At 39.3% G+C, this 16,816-nt stretch overlaps 1 protein-coding gene across 3 annotated transcripts in view; it reads right to left on the minus strand.

The window, feature by feature from the left end:
* kdm4b (lysine (K)-specific demethylase 4B) overlaps window positions 1–16,816 on the minus strand; it is an 814,203-nt gene that overhangs the window by 781,492 nt on the left and 15,895 nt on the right. For all 3 annotated transcript variants that reach the window (XR_015521213.1, XM_087302780.1, NM_001082805.2), the window contains 2 exon segments: window positions 15,712–15,905; window positions 488–537 (listed from right to left, as the gene is read on the minus strand). Coding sequence is in view for 2 of the 3 variants with exons in the window: in XM_087302780.1 (XP_087158906.1) it covers window positions 488–537; window positions 15,712–15,905 (244 nt within the window). In the remaining variant the exon portion in view is untranslated.

Here is a 16,816-nt window from a genome sequence, read left to right on the forward strand (position 1 = left end):
AGTCACCAGATCTCAATCCAATAGAGCACATTTGGGATGTGGTGGAACGGGAGATTCACATCATGAATGTGCAGCTGACAAATCTGCAGCAACTGTGTGATGCTATCATGCCAATATGGAGCAAAATCTCTGAGGAATATATTCAGTACTTTGTTGAATCTCTGCCACCAAGGATTGAGGCAGTTCTGAAGGCAAAAGGGGGACCAACACGGTAGTAGTCAGATGTACCTAATAAAGTGGCCGGTCAGTGTGCTGCATTTAAACTGCATTTTTTCCCATTTTAGCCAATGCCAAGAGAGCAGCTTGAACATTTAGTGAAATATCTCAAGTTCTTGCAAGCAAGTTAAGCAGTACAAGATTTATTCTCACTTCTTCAGGCACAGCTTCAAGACTCGTGTATGTAAATGAGCTCAGTTTTTAAATCGGCTGAGGCACGAGGTTTCATTTCAGCTTGAAGACACGATAACAAACGGATGTGAGGTCTTACCTTGCGCCAGCCTTTCCAGCCTCTTGCCGTGCTCGGGAGGAATGGCATACCTGCGGTGAAGAGGAGGAAAAAAAAAAAACTAGATCAATTAATGGGATCAATAGAAAAGAGGAGAGAGAAAGACACTGGAGGGACGCGCAGCGAGACGCCTCTGAGAGAAGCAGCCTCTGATCATCACAGGCTTCTTCTGCAGCCCTCCGAAAACATAAAACACAGCCGTTTCTTTGCTCCGAGAAACACACAAAAGCACAAATTTCACCCCTATTTCACATTCAGCAGTCATACGCTGCTTTAAAGACAAAAGTGCTCAAATGTCACTAAGACAAAGCCTGGAAAATTACAGCGCGCCAGCCAATTCATTTTGCCTAATCGGCTCAAACATGCGCGCTAATAATTTTCCAGCCCAAATTGCAGACGGTGCTGCTTTAAATTTGCAATGATTTTGGTGTGGGGTGCGCTTTACTGAAGGGTTCAATTCGCTTGACGTTGTTATTGACATTGTCAGTATTAGTCTAATTATTTCCTCAAGTTTCCGGAGAGCCGAAACCCTCCTGAGGCTCCCGAACGCAAACGTGAATCCGGTGCATCACCCTCCCCTGGGCACCACCTCCAAAAATCACACAACCAGGAGGAACAGTTCAGGACAGCGCCACACTGCCCTCTATTGGCGGCAGGGGGAGAAAGAAAAAAACTGGGGAGGATTTTATGGGCGAACGGCACTTTTTTTTTTGGAGTTAAACACAGGCCAATTTCACAGCAGTGGTTTTCTCTACACGGACGCAGGATCATCTGAAAGTCAACTGAATACCAAGTGGACAGATTAAAAGGTTGTGTTTGTATGCAGCTGACGGGACGTGCAAGAAGAGGACTGTGCTTCATTTTAATGTGTTGAGGCTTCTTGATGAAAAAAAGTTGGAAAAGAGAGCAAATGATTGGGGATGGAAACCGAAAGAGCACCATGATTTAATGTGTGTACACTGGGACTGAATGGGAGACAAGCACAGGACCAAAAGAGACTAAATAACATGTATATATATGTGGAAATATGGGGCGCCTGAAGTGGATTTTATACTCTTCAAAGTGTGAATTTAATCTGTATATTCAAATTGTACGTGTATAATCTGCTTGTAGACTTGCATACCATTAAAACAATTAAGGTGCTATGTAGAGTTAGAAAGGGGAAATGACCTGAGGAAACAACTAAGGGTCACAAGAAATGGATGAGAAGAGAGTGGTAGAAAGCCTGAGGTGTCTCAGGAAATGGATGAGAATAGAGGTTATTAGGTGGAAATTGGGGTCAGGGGTTAAACTAGGAGGGATCTTGTGTGACATATGTAGAACAAAGGAAAAAAACTGTTGTTAAAGAGTATGTAAGCAGGCCAGAACATCAGTGAGACAGAATTTTTCAGACAGAGATGCTACTGGGGGTCTCCTGAAAATTCTACTTTGTTGACGACAATCTGATGAAATCTTCTGATTTTCATAACCTCCAGACTGAGTGCGAGTCATTAAGGGGAAAAAACAAAAACCACTACACGCCTCAGTGGCGTAGTGGGTAGCACAATCGCCACACTGCAAGAAAGTTGCTGGTTCGAGCCCTGACTGGATCAGTTGACATTTCTGTGTAGAGTCTCCCTGTGTTCATATGGGTTTTCTCCGGATGCTCCGGTTTACCCCACAGTCCAAAGACATGTGGTACAGGTTAGAGATCTGTGCGGAACTAAACTTTGAATCCCGCTCCCGCCCGCACCCACCAGGTTTTAGCCCAAAACTCGACCGCTCCCGCTTACATTCAGCATTTGTTGTCCCGCTGCCCGCCCCGCCCTGTTTTCTACCCGCCGCGCCCGATCCCGCTAAAGAGCGGGTGGGGAGAACAAAACCCAAAACCACCCAGCTATAGAGTCCAGACAGCCTATAACAAGCTGTCTGTATAAACACACACACACATATAAGCATCAAGCACACACACAAAGGCAAAGCTCTCTCTCTCTCTCTCTCTCTCTCTCTCTCATTCGCGCACGCGCACACACACACACCTCTCATTCGCACGTGCGCACACACACACACATAGCAACAAACAAGCTAAACACAGCATCGCGCTATTTCATTTACACACATACATACGCGTGCTCGCTCGGGAGTCGGGAGCGAGATTGCTAGACGGCCCGCTCCCGTCCCAAATTAAACCCGTTACCGACCGCTCCCGCAATGTATTCGGAAATGCAGACCTCTAGTACAGGTGAATTCGGTAAGCTAAATTGGCCATAGGACTGCAAGAGTGTACGGATGTTTTCCAGTGTTGGGTTGTGGTTGGAAGGACATCCGCTGTGTGAAACATATGTTGGATAAGTTGGCGGTTCATTGTGCTGTGGCGACCCCAGATTAATAAAGGGACTAAGCCGGAGAGAAAACTAATGAATGAATGAAATGAAGAAGTGGAAATATGGGTCTGAAAAGTGCTTAGTTTGGGGGTTCGACTTGGTGTGAGAAGAAAGGGCAAGAAAGGGCAAGCCTGGAAGGCCGGTCTACCCCCCATAGCAAATGTTTTCGGGCCCAGCTCTAGGCCACACAATAGCTGCGTCCTAAATTGCATACTTATGCACTATTCTACGCCATTTTGTAGTATAAATAGTGTAAGTAGTGTGTTCACACTGAAAACTCTAAAAATAAAAAGTGCACTTTAATTACCCGGATGATGCACTCATTCAGCTGGTAAAATGAAGTGTGTAATGATGGACACTTCACGCACTCAACGACCGCAGGTTTGCTTGCGTAACGGAAGGGGCGGAGCTATCGGACGCACATGTTGAATAACTTTATTTATTTTGGATGGTGAAAGCAAAATTCTCCTACGAGAGTGATTATAGCGCCTCCCGATGGTGAATGCAATACTCACGGCAGGTATTATTTGATAATTCGGTCGTTTATTTCACTGATTTGGCAACCGTCAAACGTCATCAGGGAAACGGTTTGAATTTCCGCTTAGTAAAAAAACATTAGTGTGCCATTTGGGACGCCACTACATGCACATACTTTCCTGTTGAGTGTGTAAGTGCATAAGTACATAGTGCATGAGTGCATAGTGTACAGTGTGCCATTTGGGACGCAGCTAAAAAGTTTTCCCTCAGCCAAAGTATCGCAAAGAATAACAGTCCTGAAGTGGCCCATAACTTGGTTAAAGACAGGGGCCACACATGGGCCATAACCGACCTGAATCTTAGGCAACTTATCACCCTTAACTGGCCCTGAACTGGGCCAAACAGGTTTGTTATTGGTAGAGATTCTCAGCTACAAGTTCATACTTTACCCAGAAACCCCAAAAACTGAGCCATAACCCAGCCTAATGTTACCTAAACACTGTAAACAAGCGCTACACTGATCTGGGCCACACACCTCCCATCCAAAACTGGCCCAAATGTAGTCACGGAGTCAAATTAGGAATTGGTCTCAGGACAGGTCTTCAATAAACTGCACTAAATATTAGAGGTGAGAATCCCCTACACTGGCACGATGTTATCAAAATACCAGTTTGTGATACAATATTATTGTAAACTTAAATAAATTGCAATGTTTTACCTTTTTTCACCCGTAAAATGTAAGAAAAATAACAAATAAAAACAGTACGAAGCAATTGAGTGCGAATCATTGCCTTTTTTGGATGTATTACCTTTACCCAACTTTAAATTAAGTCTCCAAAAAACAACTCTGTCGATAAAGGGTCACTTTATTTTGATGGTCTGTGTGTTGAATTGAAGTTACTTTGCTAATTCTGATTAGTCTATAAGTAGACTGTTAGGTTAGGGTTGGGAATAGTGTAAGTGGACTTGCAAAGTTTCTTATCGTCAGTTGAATGTCTGTTGAAGGAGCAGTATCAACAGATATTAAGCAGACAGTCTACTAATACACAAATGGACCATCAAACAAAGTGTTACCCAATAAATAATATGTTGTGCAAAGTTCATCTATCTCACTAAAAGTTTATTACTGCAGAGCGAAGGGTTTCATCGTCAAAAATGTTGTATGGAGCTTTCCACAATACCACCATGTCTATTTTAGAAACTTACTGCATACTCCAAAATAAAAAAACTCTCAAAACCACTAGTGAACTTCAAAAAGGTATTGTAATTGTCAACTGAATAGCATAAAACATTGCTGATATATAATGATATGGGTGTCTGTGTTTCGATATACACCCCTAATAAACATGGAAGCAAGACACTTCCCATGTCTTGCATTTATTGACCGCATTAGGAACTGCCCCAAAACACCAAAGATAGAGCCATCGAGTAATCGAAAATCTTCCCGCAAGTGTCTCTCGAGCGTGAACTCTAAGGACACTGGTGGTAGTAAATTCAATATGGTGTTTGAGATGCCACCACCGATCAATAATAATTAGGTGCCTATTTCTTACAGATAAAAGCCGGATCTGATGAGTAGCGGTAATTAGGGTACAAACGCTTCCTGCCAGCAGGAGTATCTTTACACCCCAGTAACCCCGCCTGATCAAGCTGACAGTAACTCTATCTGGCAACCAAAAGTTGCAGAAGCTGGATTCGATCTGGAACTCTCTGGGGGAAGACGGCAAGTATTGACGAAAATCACACCAGGGCAGCAGAAGTCAAGCCAAATCTGTGGGGGTTCGACCTGGTGTGAGTTGAGGGGAAAGCCTCTAGTCCTTTGAGATTCCTCAAGCACCACCGGTATTAAGAAATTAACAAAAAAAAATCCAACAAACATGGTCTGAGACATGGATACTTTGGTTCCCGAGTGTATGTAAGGGATGCAACCCATTTACCTGGTTTACGACCCATGAAACAATTCTGTACTTCACTTCCCGATAGAGCTGTGAGAAGAAAAACAAACATTTATTCATGAACCATGATTCTCTCTCTAAAGATCCTGAATGCATTCCCAAAGTTTCAGAATCGATTCTGTAATTAATTTAGATACAGAAACAGCCACAGCTAGAAACAGGTCAATAATCATCGGACTAGTTTCACTTGGACAGCGTTGACCAAATGACGGTTTTACACCAGTAGAGAGGAAGACAGGAGTGTTCTGGGAGCAGAAAGAGAGGAGAAGTATCAGCAAAGACCTCAAACTTGTGTCGCCGTGTGCAGTTTGGTAATATAGTCAGTTCACTTAACCACTAGGCTATCTGCGCCAACAGCCATGACTAAAGCCATGACATGATTTATACTTCTGCATCAAGCGCACGCGTAGGCTACGGCACAGCCAACACGTTGACGCATAGCCCTACAACGTGGCACCTCTCAAAAAAATTTAACTACACAACGTAGTTGTGACGCGTAGTGCAAGCTCTGTGATTGGTCGGCTTGGTAGCGCTGACAAATCTGGGCGGGACTGAGAGCCGCACTAGCGGCGCGAGCCTAATGGAGCGTTTGTTTACAGGTGTGGAGTCTCATGAAGGAGCTCCGGACGAAAAGTTTTGTTTTGTGTTCACCTCATAGTTAAAGTTGTTGCACGTCTGCCGGTTCCTGCCTCAAAATGAGCGAGTTTGAGCCACTTGTACATTCAGGAAGTGTTCAGAAAGAACAAAACAAAGGCGAAGAAACTCGACACAGAGACGCATTAACACCTCACTGCCAACTAGCGTTTCAGAAGTGTTAATGCAGACCAACAGAGACAGCGTGCAGAAGTATAAATGCACAGCTACGCGCGTTGTATGCGCCGTGGATTACACCGGTCACTTGACGCAGAAGTATACACCAGGTTTAAGGGTGTATTTACATTAGGTACCGTTCCCTTGAACCATGTCGAAGTGCAATTGTCCCTCCCCCACTCTCGTGCGACGAGACACTGCATTTTGCCTTCCGAGCCGGAGCCCGCTTACGTCATCGATGATGCAACTGTTCAGTTTGACAGAAGAGAAGCGCTCTCGCTCAGCACAGTGGAAATTGCTATTGTTTTGCATTATTTTTGGACGTTTGGGCTGTGGTGACATGCAGTGAAATATTTTGCCGAACAGATCCACCACCTTCGACAAGTTTTCATGAAAGTCCTCATGTTATACGTAATAAGAGGTTTGCTGAAGGTTCAGCTGACGTGCAGTGAAGGGTTTGCGTCTTTAAGACACTATGACAGTTGGAAGTGACGTTGTATCGAGGGTCAGGTGCATGCACTCACACTAGAAGCAAACCACGCCAAAGCCCAACTGTTATGGCTGTTGCCTATCTGTGCCTGTGCGTGTATGTTATGTCGTCACTCACTGTTTGTTTCCTAGAGTCTGGCCCACCTTTGCGCACATATGGCAAGTTGCGCTATTTGCAAATTGGCTTTAAATATGGACCAACAAGCGGAGACAAAGGAGACTTCACTGCCAGCCATCAAGCTTCTTTTATTTTCTTTAATTTCCTTAAGTCTTACTTTATTATGCTTTGTAATTGTTGGATTGTTTAGTCTTAGGTTAGTGCTGTATATTTTTTGGAGAACGTGAGTTTTGATTCTTTATTCATTCTTGCTTAGCTGTGACACATGATTTGTCTGATTGTTTTGGTTGTAATAAATGTACTAGTTTAGACAACCTAATTCATGTGTACGGTTTATGTTGCGTTCCCTTGATGGATTAATTCTTTTGTGTTTGAAAAAAGGGTTTGTAACAGCAACCAAACCATGTTTTGGCACACGTCTTCCAACCGAGCTAGGGCCAGCCAGCTGAATCGCGGCTGGGCACAATTCAGAGCACACACACTTGTCAAACAAACAGGTAAAATGCATCCAGGCATGGTTCGGATAGCCTAGTGTGAGTGCACTCTAAACTTTTACATGTCCTGTGAAGTGCTTCGAAATATGCATTTTTGTTTGGCGCAAGACCTAATTTGAACTGAAACATGAAGCAGGGCAGAACAGAGTAGCTCCTCCCCTCTTACAAAAAAAAAAAAACAGCCAATAGTGCTTCACTTTTATCACAGCTCTGCCAGAGAGAGTGGTTGAGCTCAAGTGCATAAAACAATAGTGTCTTGAAGGGGGCAGGACATGTCAGACACTAGAGAGCATTTGATTGGTCAGATTTAAAGACTTTAATGAGAGTGACTTAACAAATAAAAAAAAGATCCATTTAGGCAGAAGTGCCACAGCCATACCACCCTGCAGCTCAAGACTGAAGCTAAGCAGGGCTGAGCCTGGTCAGTACCTGGATGGGAATTCACATGGGAAAACTCGGTTGCTGTTGAAATTGGTGTTAGTGAGGCCAGCAAAGGGCTCTCGACCTGCAGTCTGTGTGGATCCTAATGCCCCAGTATAGTGAAGGGGACACAATTCTGTCAGTGAGTGCCGTCTTTCGGTTAACACGTTAAACCGAGGTCCTGACTCTCTATGGTCCTTAAAAATTCCATGGCACTTCTTGAAAAGAGTAGGGGTGTAACCCCGGTGTCCTGGCCAAATTCTCTCCATCAGCCTTTACCCATCATGGCCTCCACCAAATTGGCTGTATCACGGTCTCTCCACTCCACCTATAGCTGGTGTGTGGTGAGCCGACTGGTGCCGCTGTCTTTCGGCTGCCGTCGCATCATCCAAGTGGATGCTGCACACTGGTGGTGGTGTGGAGAGACCCCCCTCATGACTCTGAAGCGCTTTGGGTGTATAACCATACACGCAATATAAATACACATTACATTTATATTACATTACAGAAGTGGCAACCTGTGACAAGCTTTGGATATATCTCCCTAATGCAAATTATGTCGTTGTTTTGGGGCACACTAGGTTACAGATATCCTTAAGACTAACATATTGACACTGAGACACTGAGACTTCAAGGGGACTTTAAAGAAATCATAAAAATGCCAATTCTGGTTAAAATGTAAAGTTGGAAGCATTTAAGTAGCCAAAGAAATGTCGGCGCCAGTGGTGTAGTGGTTAGTGCGTCGACACATGCACTCCGGTGCTCGCGGCGACCCGGGTTCGATTCCGCCTTGCGGTCCTATGCCGATCCTTCCCCTCTCTCTGCTCCCCATGCTTTCCTGTCAATTCTCTCTACTGTCCTGTCAAAAATAAAGGTGAAAACCCTGAAAAAATAATAAAACAAAAAAAAAAGTAGCAAAGCAATAGAAAGCAATGTAGGTCAAGGATCGCTTTTGGAATTGAATTATGACCCCCAGAATCGGGAATTCCGTCATGAAGTATCCTTAAATATTCCTATCCTACTTCCCAAATGCAGTCTCTCTCTCCAGTTCCATGACACCGACACAAAACCCCTACCTGCCAAACGGCATCGACGCCACCGGCAGCGTTGAGATTTTATTTGTCATCGTCTTGAAGAGGACAGGAACAAGAAAACAAGCAATAAGACTCGAGCTATCCCCTCAGCTGTGGCGCTCCCTTTCACAGCGATTATTTCCGGCAGCGTGCGCACCACTTTGGGCCACTCCGCAATCTTTAAGAATCTGACACTAGATCTCAGGAGGCTGCGAGAATTATGACTTTGATGGGAGGAGAGTTGGAGGCGAATGAAGTTAATTTCACAGTGGCTGAGCAGAGGGTTAGGCAAACAGCTACCACACACACTTTAACATACTGTAATTACCAGAAAAGTAAAACGGATTCAATTTCAAAAAGCAGAAGGGGGTGTTTTTGGTGGGGAGGACGAGCGCACGCATAGTTGCATTAAGCCGAGTTGATGGGTGAGTAAATTTTCTCCTCTTTCCTTTTTTTTCTCTCTCTCTCATTCTCCAAGCAAGAGTCTTGCCGTTTATGCGGGAGAAGCGGCGGAAAGTTAACTTGAGATAAGGCCTCCAGAGAGCGAGGGAAAGAGAGAATGCTTAGCTAGAGACATCAAGAGCTAACACTTCAGAGGGAGAGATACGAGGACACAGAAGAAATGGAGACGGAAAGATACTCAAGAGAGCAAGCAAGGCTTACGCAAGACCTCTCAGAGAATCACGGTTTTGCAGTCGTATCCATTTGGACACCTGTGCGCCCCCGAACATGCTACGACCCTTTTACATGATTCACGTCAATGCAATCCAAGAGGGGACGAGCGTCAGGCAATTGCGTTAAATCTGGGACTAATGCAACTTTTAAAACAGGAGTCCTTGATGGTACCGCGTCCATTTGCATTCACTGTTGAGGGTTCCCACGTCTTTTGATTAGGGATTAAGACTCTCATTCAAGCACTTGCACATTAAGATTCTCCCCATTTCGCAGTTCCAGGACCTTTTTCTATCCTAGAAAACATTTGCTCTAAAGTTCTCTGATGTTCCTGTGATGGTGGGACCCCTGCTGTTTACCGCGTATGCTTCCTACTTTCTAAAATAATAAAACCTTCCCTTTCATGATGCAATCGATTATGCTTTTCAAGCCACGAGTGACGCATTTGTTGAAGCTCCCTCACCTGGCACTTTAAAGTTCCCACAAAGATGCGACAATAACATCTTTAACCCCTTAACTGTCACAGTCCTGCTTAAGTTTACATCACTACACTGCCATTAAATCTTAATCTTGACAAACCATATATTAATCATCGGACAAGACTTCTGAATGCATATTTTACACTGTTTTGGAAGAGTAATAGATCAAAACCTATTTACTGTCACGCTTCAACCTGTGGGACTATTTGCGGTTGCATATTTAAACCATAAACATAAAGCAATCATAACAACTCATATATTATTTAAAGGCCTAAAATCTTCCATATCTGGTGATGGATATTGATAGATATTCCTGAGCAATGAATATTTATTTATTTGCGACAAGGATACCCAGAATTGTAAAACATTACTTTGCTAAAAATATATAGAAAATTCTCCATCAATTTCCAGATATTTCTCCATCAATTTCCAGATATTTCTCCATCAATTTCCAGATATGTATCCATTATTTTCCGGATATTTCTCAACGAATTTCCAAATATTTCTCCATGAATTTCCAGATATTTTTTTTATCAATTTACAGATATTTCTCCATGAATTTCCAGATATTTCATCAATTTCCAAATATTTCTTCATCAATTTCCAGATATTTATCCATTAATTTCCAGATATTTATTCATTAATTTCCAGATATTTATCCATTAATTTCCAAATATTTCTTCATCAATTTCCAGATATTTATCCATTAATTTCCAGATATTTATTCATTAATTTCCAGATATTTATCCATTAATTTCCAAATATTTCTTTATCAATTTCCAGATATTTCTCCATCAATTTACAGATATTTATTTATCAATTTACATATATTTCTTAATCAATTTCCAAATATTTCTCCATTAATTTCCAGATATTTCTCCATTAATTTCCAAATATTTCTCCATCAATTTACAGATATTTCTTTATCAATTTCCAAATATTTCTCCATTAATTTCCAAATATTTCTCCATCAATTTCCAAATATTTCTTCATCAATTTCTGAATATTTCTCTATCAATTTCCAAATATTTCTTCATCAATTTCCAGATATTTATCCATTAATTTCCAGATATTTATCCATTAATTTCCAAATATTTCTTCATCAATTTCCAGATATTTATCCATTAATTTCCAAATATTTCTTCATCAATTTCCAGATATTTATCCATTAATTTTCAGATATTTATCCATTAATTTCCAAATATTTCTTTATCAATTTCCAGATATTTCTCCATCAATTTACAGATATTTCTTAATCAATTTCCAAATATTTCTCCATTAATTTCCAGATATTTCTCCATTAATTTCCAAATATTTCTCCATCAATTTACAGATATTTCTTTATCAATTTCCAAATATTTCTCCATTAATTTCCAAATATTTCTCCATCAATTTACAGATATTTCTCCATCAATTTCTAAATATTTCTTTATCAATTTCTGAATATTTCTCTATCAATTTCCAAATATTTCTTCATTAATTTCCAGATATTTATCCATTAATTTCCAGAAATTTATCCATTCATTTCTAAATATTTCTCCATCATTTTCCAGATATTTCTCCATCATTTTCCAAATATTTCTCTATCATTTTCCAGATATTTTTTTCAACGAATTTCCAAATATTTCTCCATGAATTTCCAGATATTTTTTTATCAATTTACTGATATTTCTCCACCAATTAACAGATGTTTGTCCTTTACTGTGTTTCATAAGTACACAAATGATACTGTGATTTAAGCACACGATAAAACAAAAGAACTGGTGCCACAAATGTATCCCCACAATGATGAAAATCTTAGTTTAATTAGTTCCGTTTAACATAAAATAATCAGAAAAGTGGCTGTTTTTATTTAAAAATGATCACATCTTCGTTCAACGAGCGGGCCCTTTCTTTCTCGAAATCCTTGATTGGCTACTGCTTTCCAGACTGATTAAAAGACACGAGACACACACACAGACTCGCTTTGTGCAACAACCCGAGACACGAGAAAAAAACAGCTGCACGTAATGAACGCTCGGTTTGAGAACAACAGGAGCTTCTTCAAGACGACACAAGCCAAGGGCATCGGGGAGTAGTGCGCAAGTATGCAAAACACACTTGCATCCTTCACGAAAAGGAAGAAAAAAAGTGACGTACGCAAGAGGGAAAAGATAAAACACAATAAACTAGAAAGTGGAGACAGAGCAGAGGGAAAAAAAATGTCTATCGGCAAGCTCACACGTGGAAAAAGAAAACCAGAAGCAGGTTTATTTGAACTCTTCCAGCACTGGAAACACACCCAGCTAGAAAACGGTGTATCCTCAACCTCAAAATACAGTATGGAAACAGTCTCCCCTCAAGTACACAGAGCAAACTCGAGGGAAACAAACAAACGCGATTTAGCTTTCAGTTCAGGGTTGTTGTGCTTCATTCACATGTCTTTAAGTGGGCTCAAAATGCTCCCTTTACTACACATTTATACTATGAACAACATGGCAAACACTTCAACGTATGATGCATGTTTAAGCGCACGATACACGGTTATCTCATTTACGTGCACTCCAGAGGATTCGGTGCGTCTGGAATGATTTGCTCCGTTATAAAGAGCCCGTCGTGAGCGTGAATGCTGTAAGATACAGTGAGACAAAGCATACATGATTCATCTTTCTCGATGACATCATTCTGAACAGCTGATGGGAATGACAACAGCTCCCCCGTGTGGACAAAAGTGGGATTACATTTGGTTTCAGTCATACTAAGCCCACAGAAATGCTTAAAAACAGATTAGTAGGGCAAAATAAAGCATGAAAGAGAGTTTATTGGGAGTTTTAAATGTGGATTTTGATATACTCAATTACTTAATTAATTAGACAATACAAAAATAGGGAGTAAATTGCAGATTTTTTTTTTACGCACAAAATAATTTATTATCCCCCCATGTTATTTGGATTTTGCACACAGCATTTAACAGAAAAGCCTGTATGTTGTTTTATTAGACAAAATCTGTTCAAATTAGTGTTGTTCTTCAATTTACAAAAGCAATTTGATACATTAAATCATAACATCTTATTAACCCTTGTGTATTGTTCAAATATACTACTCTTTCATTGTGTTAGGGGCTGTTTTTGCCCCATTGACATTTTTTGATAGACAGCACATACTCATGCATTTGTGATTGTTGGTGGTTTTCTCTATTGGGAAGAGCTACAATTTGTCATTTTTACTTGTTGATCATCAGTTGACAGCATTAACCCTTTAGATAGGCCTGTGCAAAAATGTTTCTGGCTTTTATATGGAGTTCTGAGGAGTAAAAGAGCAGATTATATTGTGTGTGTGTGTGTGTGTGTGTGTGTTTGTGTGTGTGTGTGTGTGTGTGTGTGTGTGTGTGTGTGTGTGTGTGTGTGTGTGTGTGTGTGTGTGTGTGTGTGTGTGTGTGTGTAAAAATACTATGTTTACTGTGTTCTGAGAGTCACACTATACTCCATACAACCATATAGTTTGTTTTTTTTTATCCAGAAACTACGCTTTTGGGGGGTTTTTTTGTACTTAAACTGATGCTCATCAGTAAAAATTTGCAAATTTACCTCAATTAACCAGCAACAATCAATGATGCATGATTATATGGTGTCCTGGATTTGCAAACAAAAAATGTGTTTATAATGGTCAATGGGGCAAAAACAACCCCCAACATAATGAAAAGGGAGTCAATTTGCCAAGTGTATTAATGGATTCTTTTACATTTTCAAAGCTTTTTCACAAAATGTGCGTCAAAATGAGGTTTGTCACCAATAATCATTCCATATGCTGAAATACAGAGAAAGTTGTGGCCAAATTTAGACACAAAATCACCCCAGAGTGGATGAAAACACCCATGACAGCACTTAAGAGTTAACTTAATTATCATATTTTCATTTTTCAAAAGATTTTTTAAAACAAATGAAGTTTTATCTTACATCAAGGAAACGGTTTACTCAGATTAAAACACATTTATCTTCCCTGCTCTGCAGGGGTCAATACTAGGACCCTTACTTTTTAGTTTGTACATAAATTTCCAGATGTTTGTCAATCAAACGTTTTCAAATGTGCACAGATGATACTGTGATTCTGAGAAATCTGCAAATATAACTGCAAAACATGCTTTTCTTACTTTGTTTAATGCTTTTCTAAGAGTTTTTGTCTTGTTTCCATCTATAAATTCTTAAATCCTGCAGCATTCGAGACAAAACATCTTGCTTTCAAAAACAACATGTAAAAATTAAGCGAGTCTTTTCTTAAAAGTAGCAAAATAATCTTAAGAACAAGATTATTTGGAGATTATTCATTGTTTATATTTAATTTTGAAAATATTTTTGGCTTTTCTAGAAAATCCTTGATTTAAGACGTTTTTGATATTTGTACTATAAATGAGAAAAATATAAGAAAAGGTTTAACACAAAAGGTTCAAAGGAGTGGCTGTAATCATTTTCACATTTTAAAGGAGTAAGAAACTCAAGCAGAAATATTAGTTTTATATATCTGATTTTTAAATGATCAAATAAAATACAATAAATGCACTTTATAAAACAAAAGTAGCTGATTCAACCCCATTTATCTATTGTATTGTGCAACAGGGGTCAACCCTAGGCCCCTTACTTTTTAATTTCTACATTAATTTCCAGATGTTTGTCTTTTAGATATTAACTAATATACGCAAATGATACTGAGATTTACGTTTGATAAAACAAAAGAAGTGTCGGCACTTTAAGTGAAAGTGAAAGTTAAGTGAAAGTGAAAGTCAATTGTTTGAATATTGTTTAACCAGTGCTGTTTATTTAATTTAATCTCAAAAAGAAGGAAGCAGTTCAAGCAGAAATATTAGTGTCTTACATCAGATTTCAAAAGATCAGATTAAATGAAACAAATTCACATTATTATAAAATATGAATAGGGGACGAAAACATGTCTATCTTCTTGAAGAGATTGTGCTACAAGAGTTTCACACAGGTCGACCCTAGGAGCCTTACTTTTTAGTTTGTACATTAATTTCCAGATGTTTGTCTTTCAGATATTTTCAAATGTAAACAGACGATATTGAGATTAATAATACAACAAAAGAACTGGTGGCACAAAAAAAAAAAATCACAATGTCAAACAAATCTTGGTGTAAGTGAAAGTAAATCGTTTGAATATTGCTTGACCAGTGCTGTTTAACATAACATGTTCAGAAGAGTGGCTGTATTTATTTAATTTCACAAAGGAAGAAAGAAGTTTAAGCAGAAATATTAGTGTCTAACATTAGATTAAAATTGATGAGATTTAATGAAACTAAATTCGCTTTATTAAAAAATATGAACAGCGAAATAAAACGCATCTATCTTCTTCAAGAGATTGTGCTAAAGGTGTTCCACAGGGTTCAATCCTAGGACCCTTACTTTTTAATTTGTACATTAATTTCCAAATGATATTGAGACTTAAGTGCGTAATACAACAAAAGAACTGCTGGAACAAAAATAAAGCACCACAATATCAAAAAAAAAATAAATCTTGGTTTAAGTGAAACTGAAAGTAAGTGTTTGAATATTGTTAAACCAGTGCTGTTTAACATAACATGTTCAGAGGAATGGCTGTATTTATTTTCATCTTAAAAAGAAGGAAGAATGTCGAGCAGAAATATTAGTTGCTAATATCAACTTTAAAATGATGAGAATTAACGAAACTAAACACACTTTATTAGGAAAAATAAGTCGCTTATAGCTCAACCCCATTTATCTCATTTAAGAAAATGTGCTACAGGCATTCCACAGGGCTCAACCCTAGGCCCCTTACTTTTTACTTTGTACATTATCAGATTTAATAAAACTAAATACAATTTATTAGATATTATAAGTAGCTCACCAGGACTTTGGTTTTCCGAAATGCAGGTAGTTGATGCTGTAGAGGTCCATGTCCTCCGTGTGCCAGGCGAAGGTGGTCTTCCACATGCCGAAATACAGGTACGGTGTGTTCACACCTTCGATGACGATCCCGCACTCCTGCTCCACCATGTCCAGAAGAGTGTTCAGGTGGCCGATGTTCCACTCCGAAATGTCCTTTACCAGGACAAAACATGTTGTTATGACTTGAAGAACATTTACAAAATACACAGGGTTCATACATATTCACTACTAAAATTCCATGACTTCTCCGCGATTTTTCCAAGACTTTCAAGTAAATTTTCATAACATAATGTTTCATGCAATGTCTACATATGCGTGGTAAAAGAAAAACAATGCAAGTTCATATGTATTACAGCATAACGTAAAACACAATCTATTTAGTTTCCATTTATAATTATATCCATGTAAAATTGATTTAGATAATGCTTACACCGCACTAATCATGTGAGAGTATGTGATTGGCCAAGGACAGTAAAGTAGTAAATAACCTATATCGAGTATATAGATATCTGTTTTCCATAACTTTTCCAGGGTTTTTCTGTTTTTCCCAAACTTTTCCAAACCTGAAAAATGTCAAGTCAAAATTCCATGACTTTTCCAGGCTTTCCATGACCATGTGAACCCTGACAATAGTGTGTTCAGCATTCATTTAAACATTCTTAAATATATTATTATTTGCTTTGATAATACAATGGGAAACTAGTTATTTGGCACAGATTTCCTTTTTTTTAATCAATGATGTAATTTTATACACTTAACCTGACTAAAGTCTTTTCGCCTATGCATGTTTTAACAACAACAAATAAACTAGACCAGGGGTGTCCAAACTTTTTGGGCCGAGGGCCAGATGCAAAAAAAAAAAAAAAAAAAAAGTTGTCCCAGGCCATATATTTATATATACATACACACACATGTATGTGTTTGTGTGTGTGTGTGTGTGTGTTATGGAATTATTTCAATTTGTTATTTTAATTCATCGTCCAACTGTGTTTCTAGAAAGACTTTCGTTTTTAAAATCTTGAATCTTCTCTGGGCAAATTACACTTGCAACACTCATCCTTCAT

Source organism: Danio rerio, chromosome 22, assembly GCF_052040795.2.
Source record: "Danio rerio strain M-AB ecotype USA chromosome 22, GRCz13ab, whole genome shotgun sequence".
NCBI classification, from domain to species: domain Eukaryota; kingdom Metazoa; phylum Chordata; class Actinopteri; order Cypriniformes; family Danionidae; genus Danio; species Danio rerio.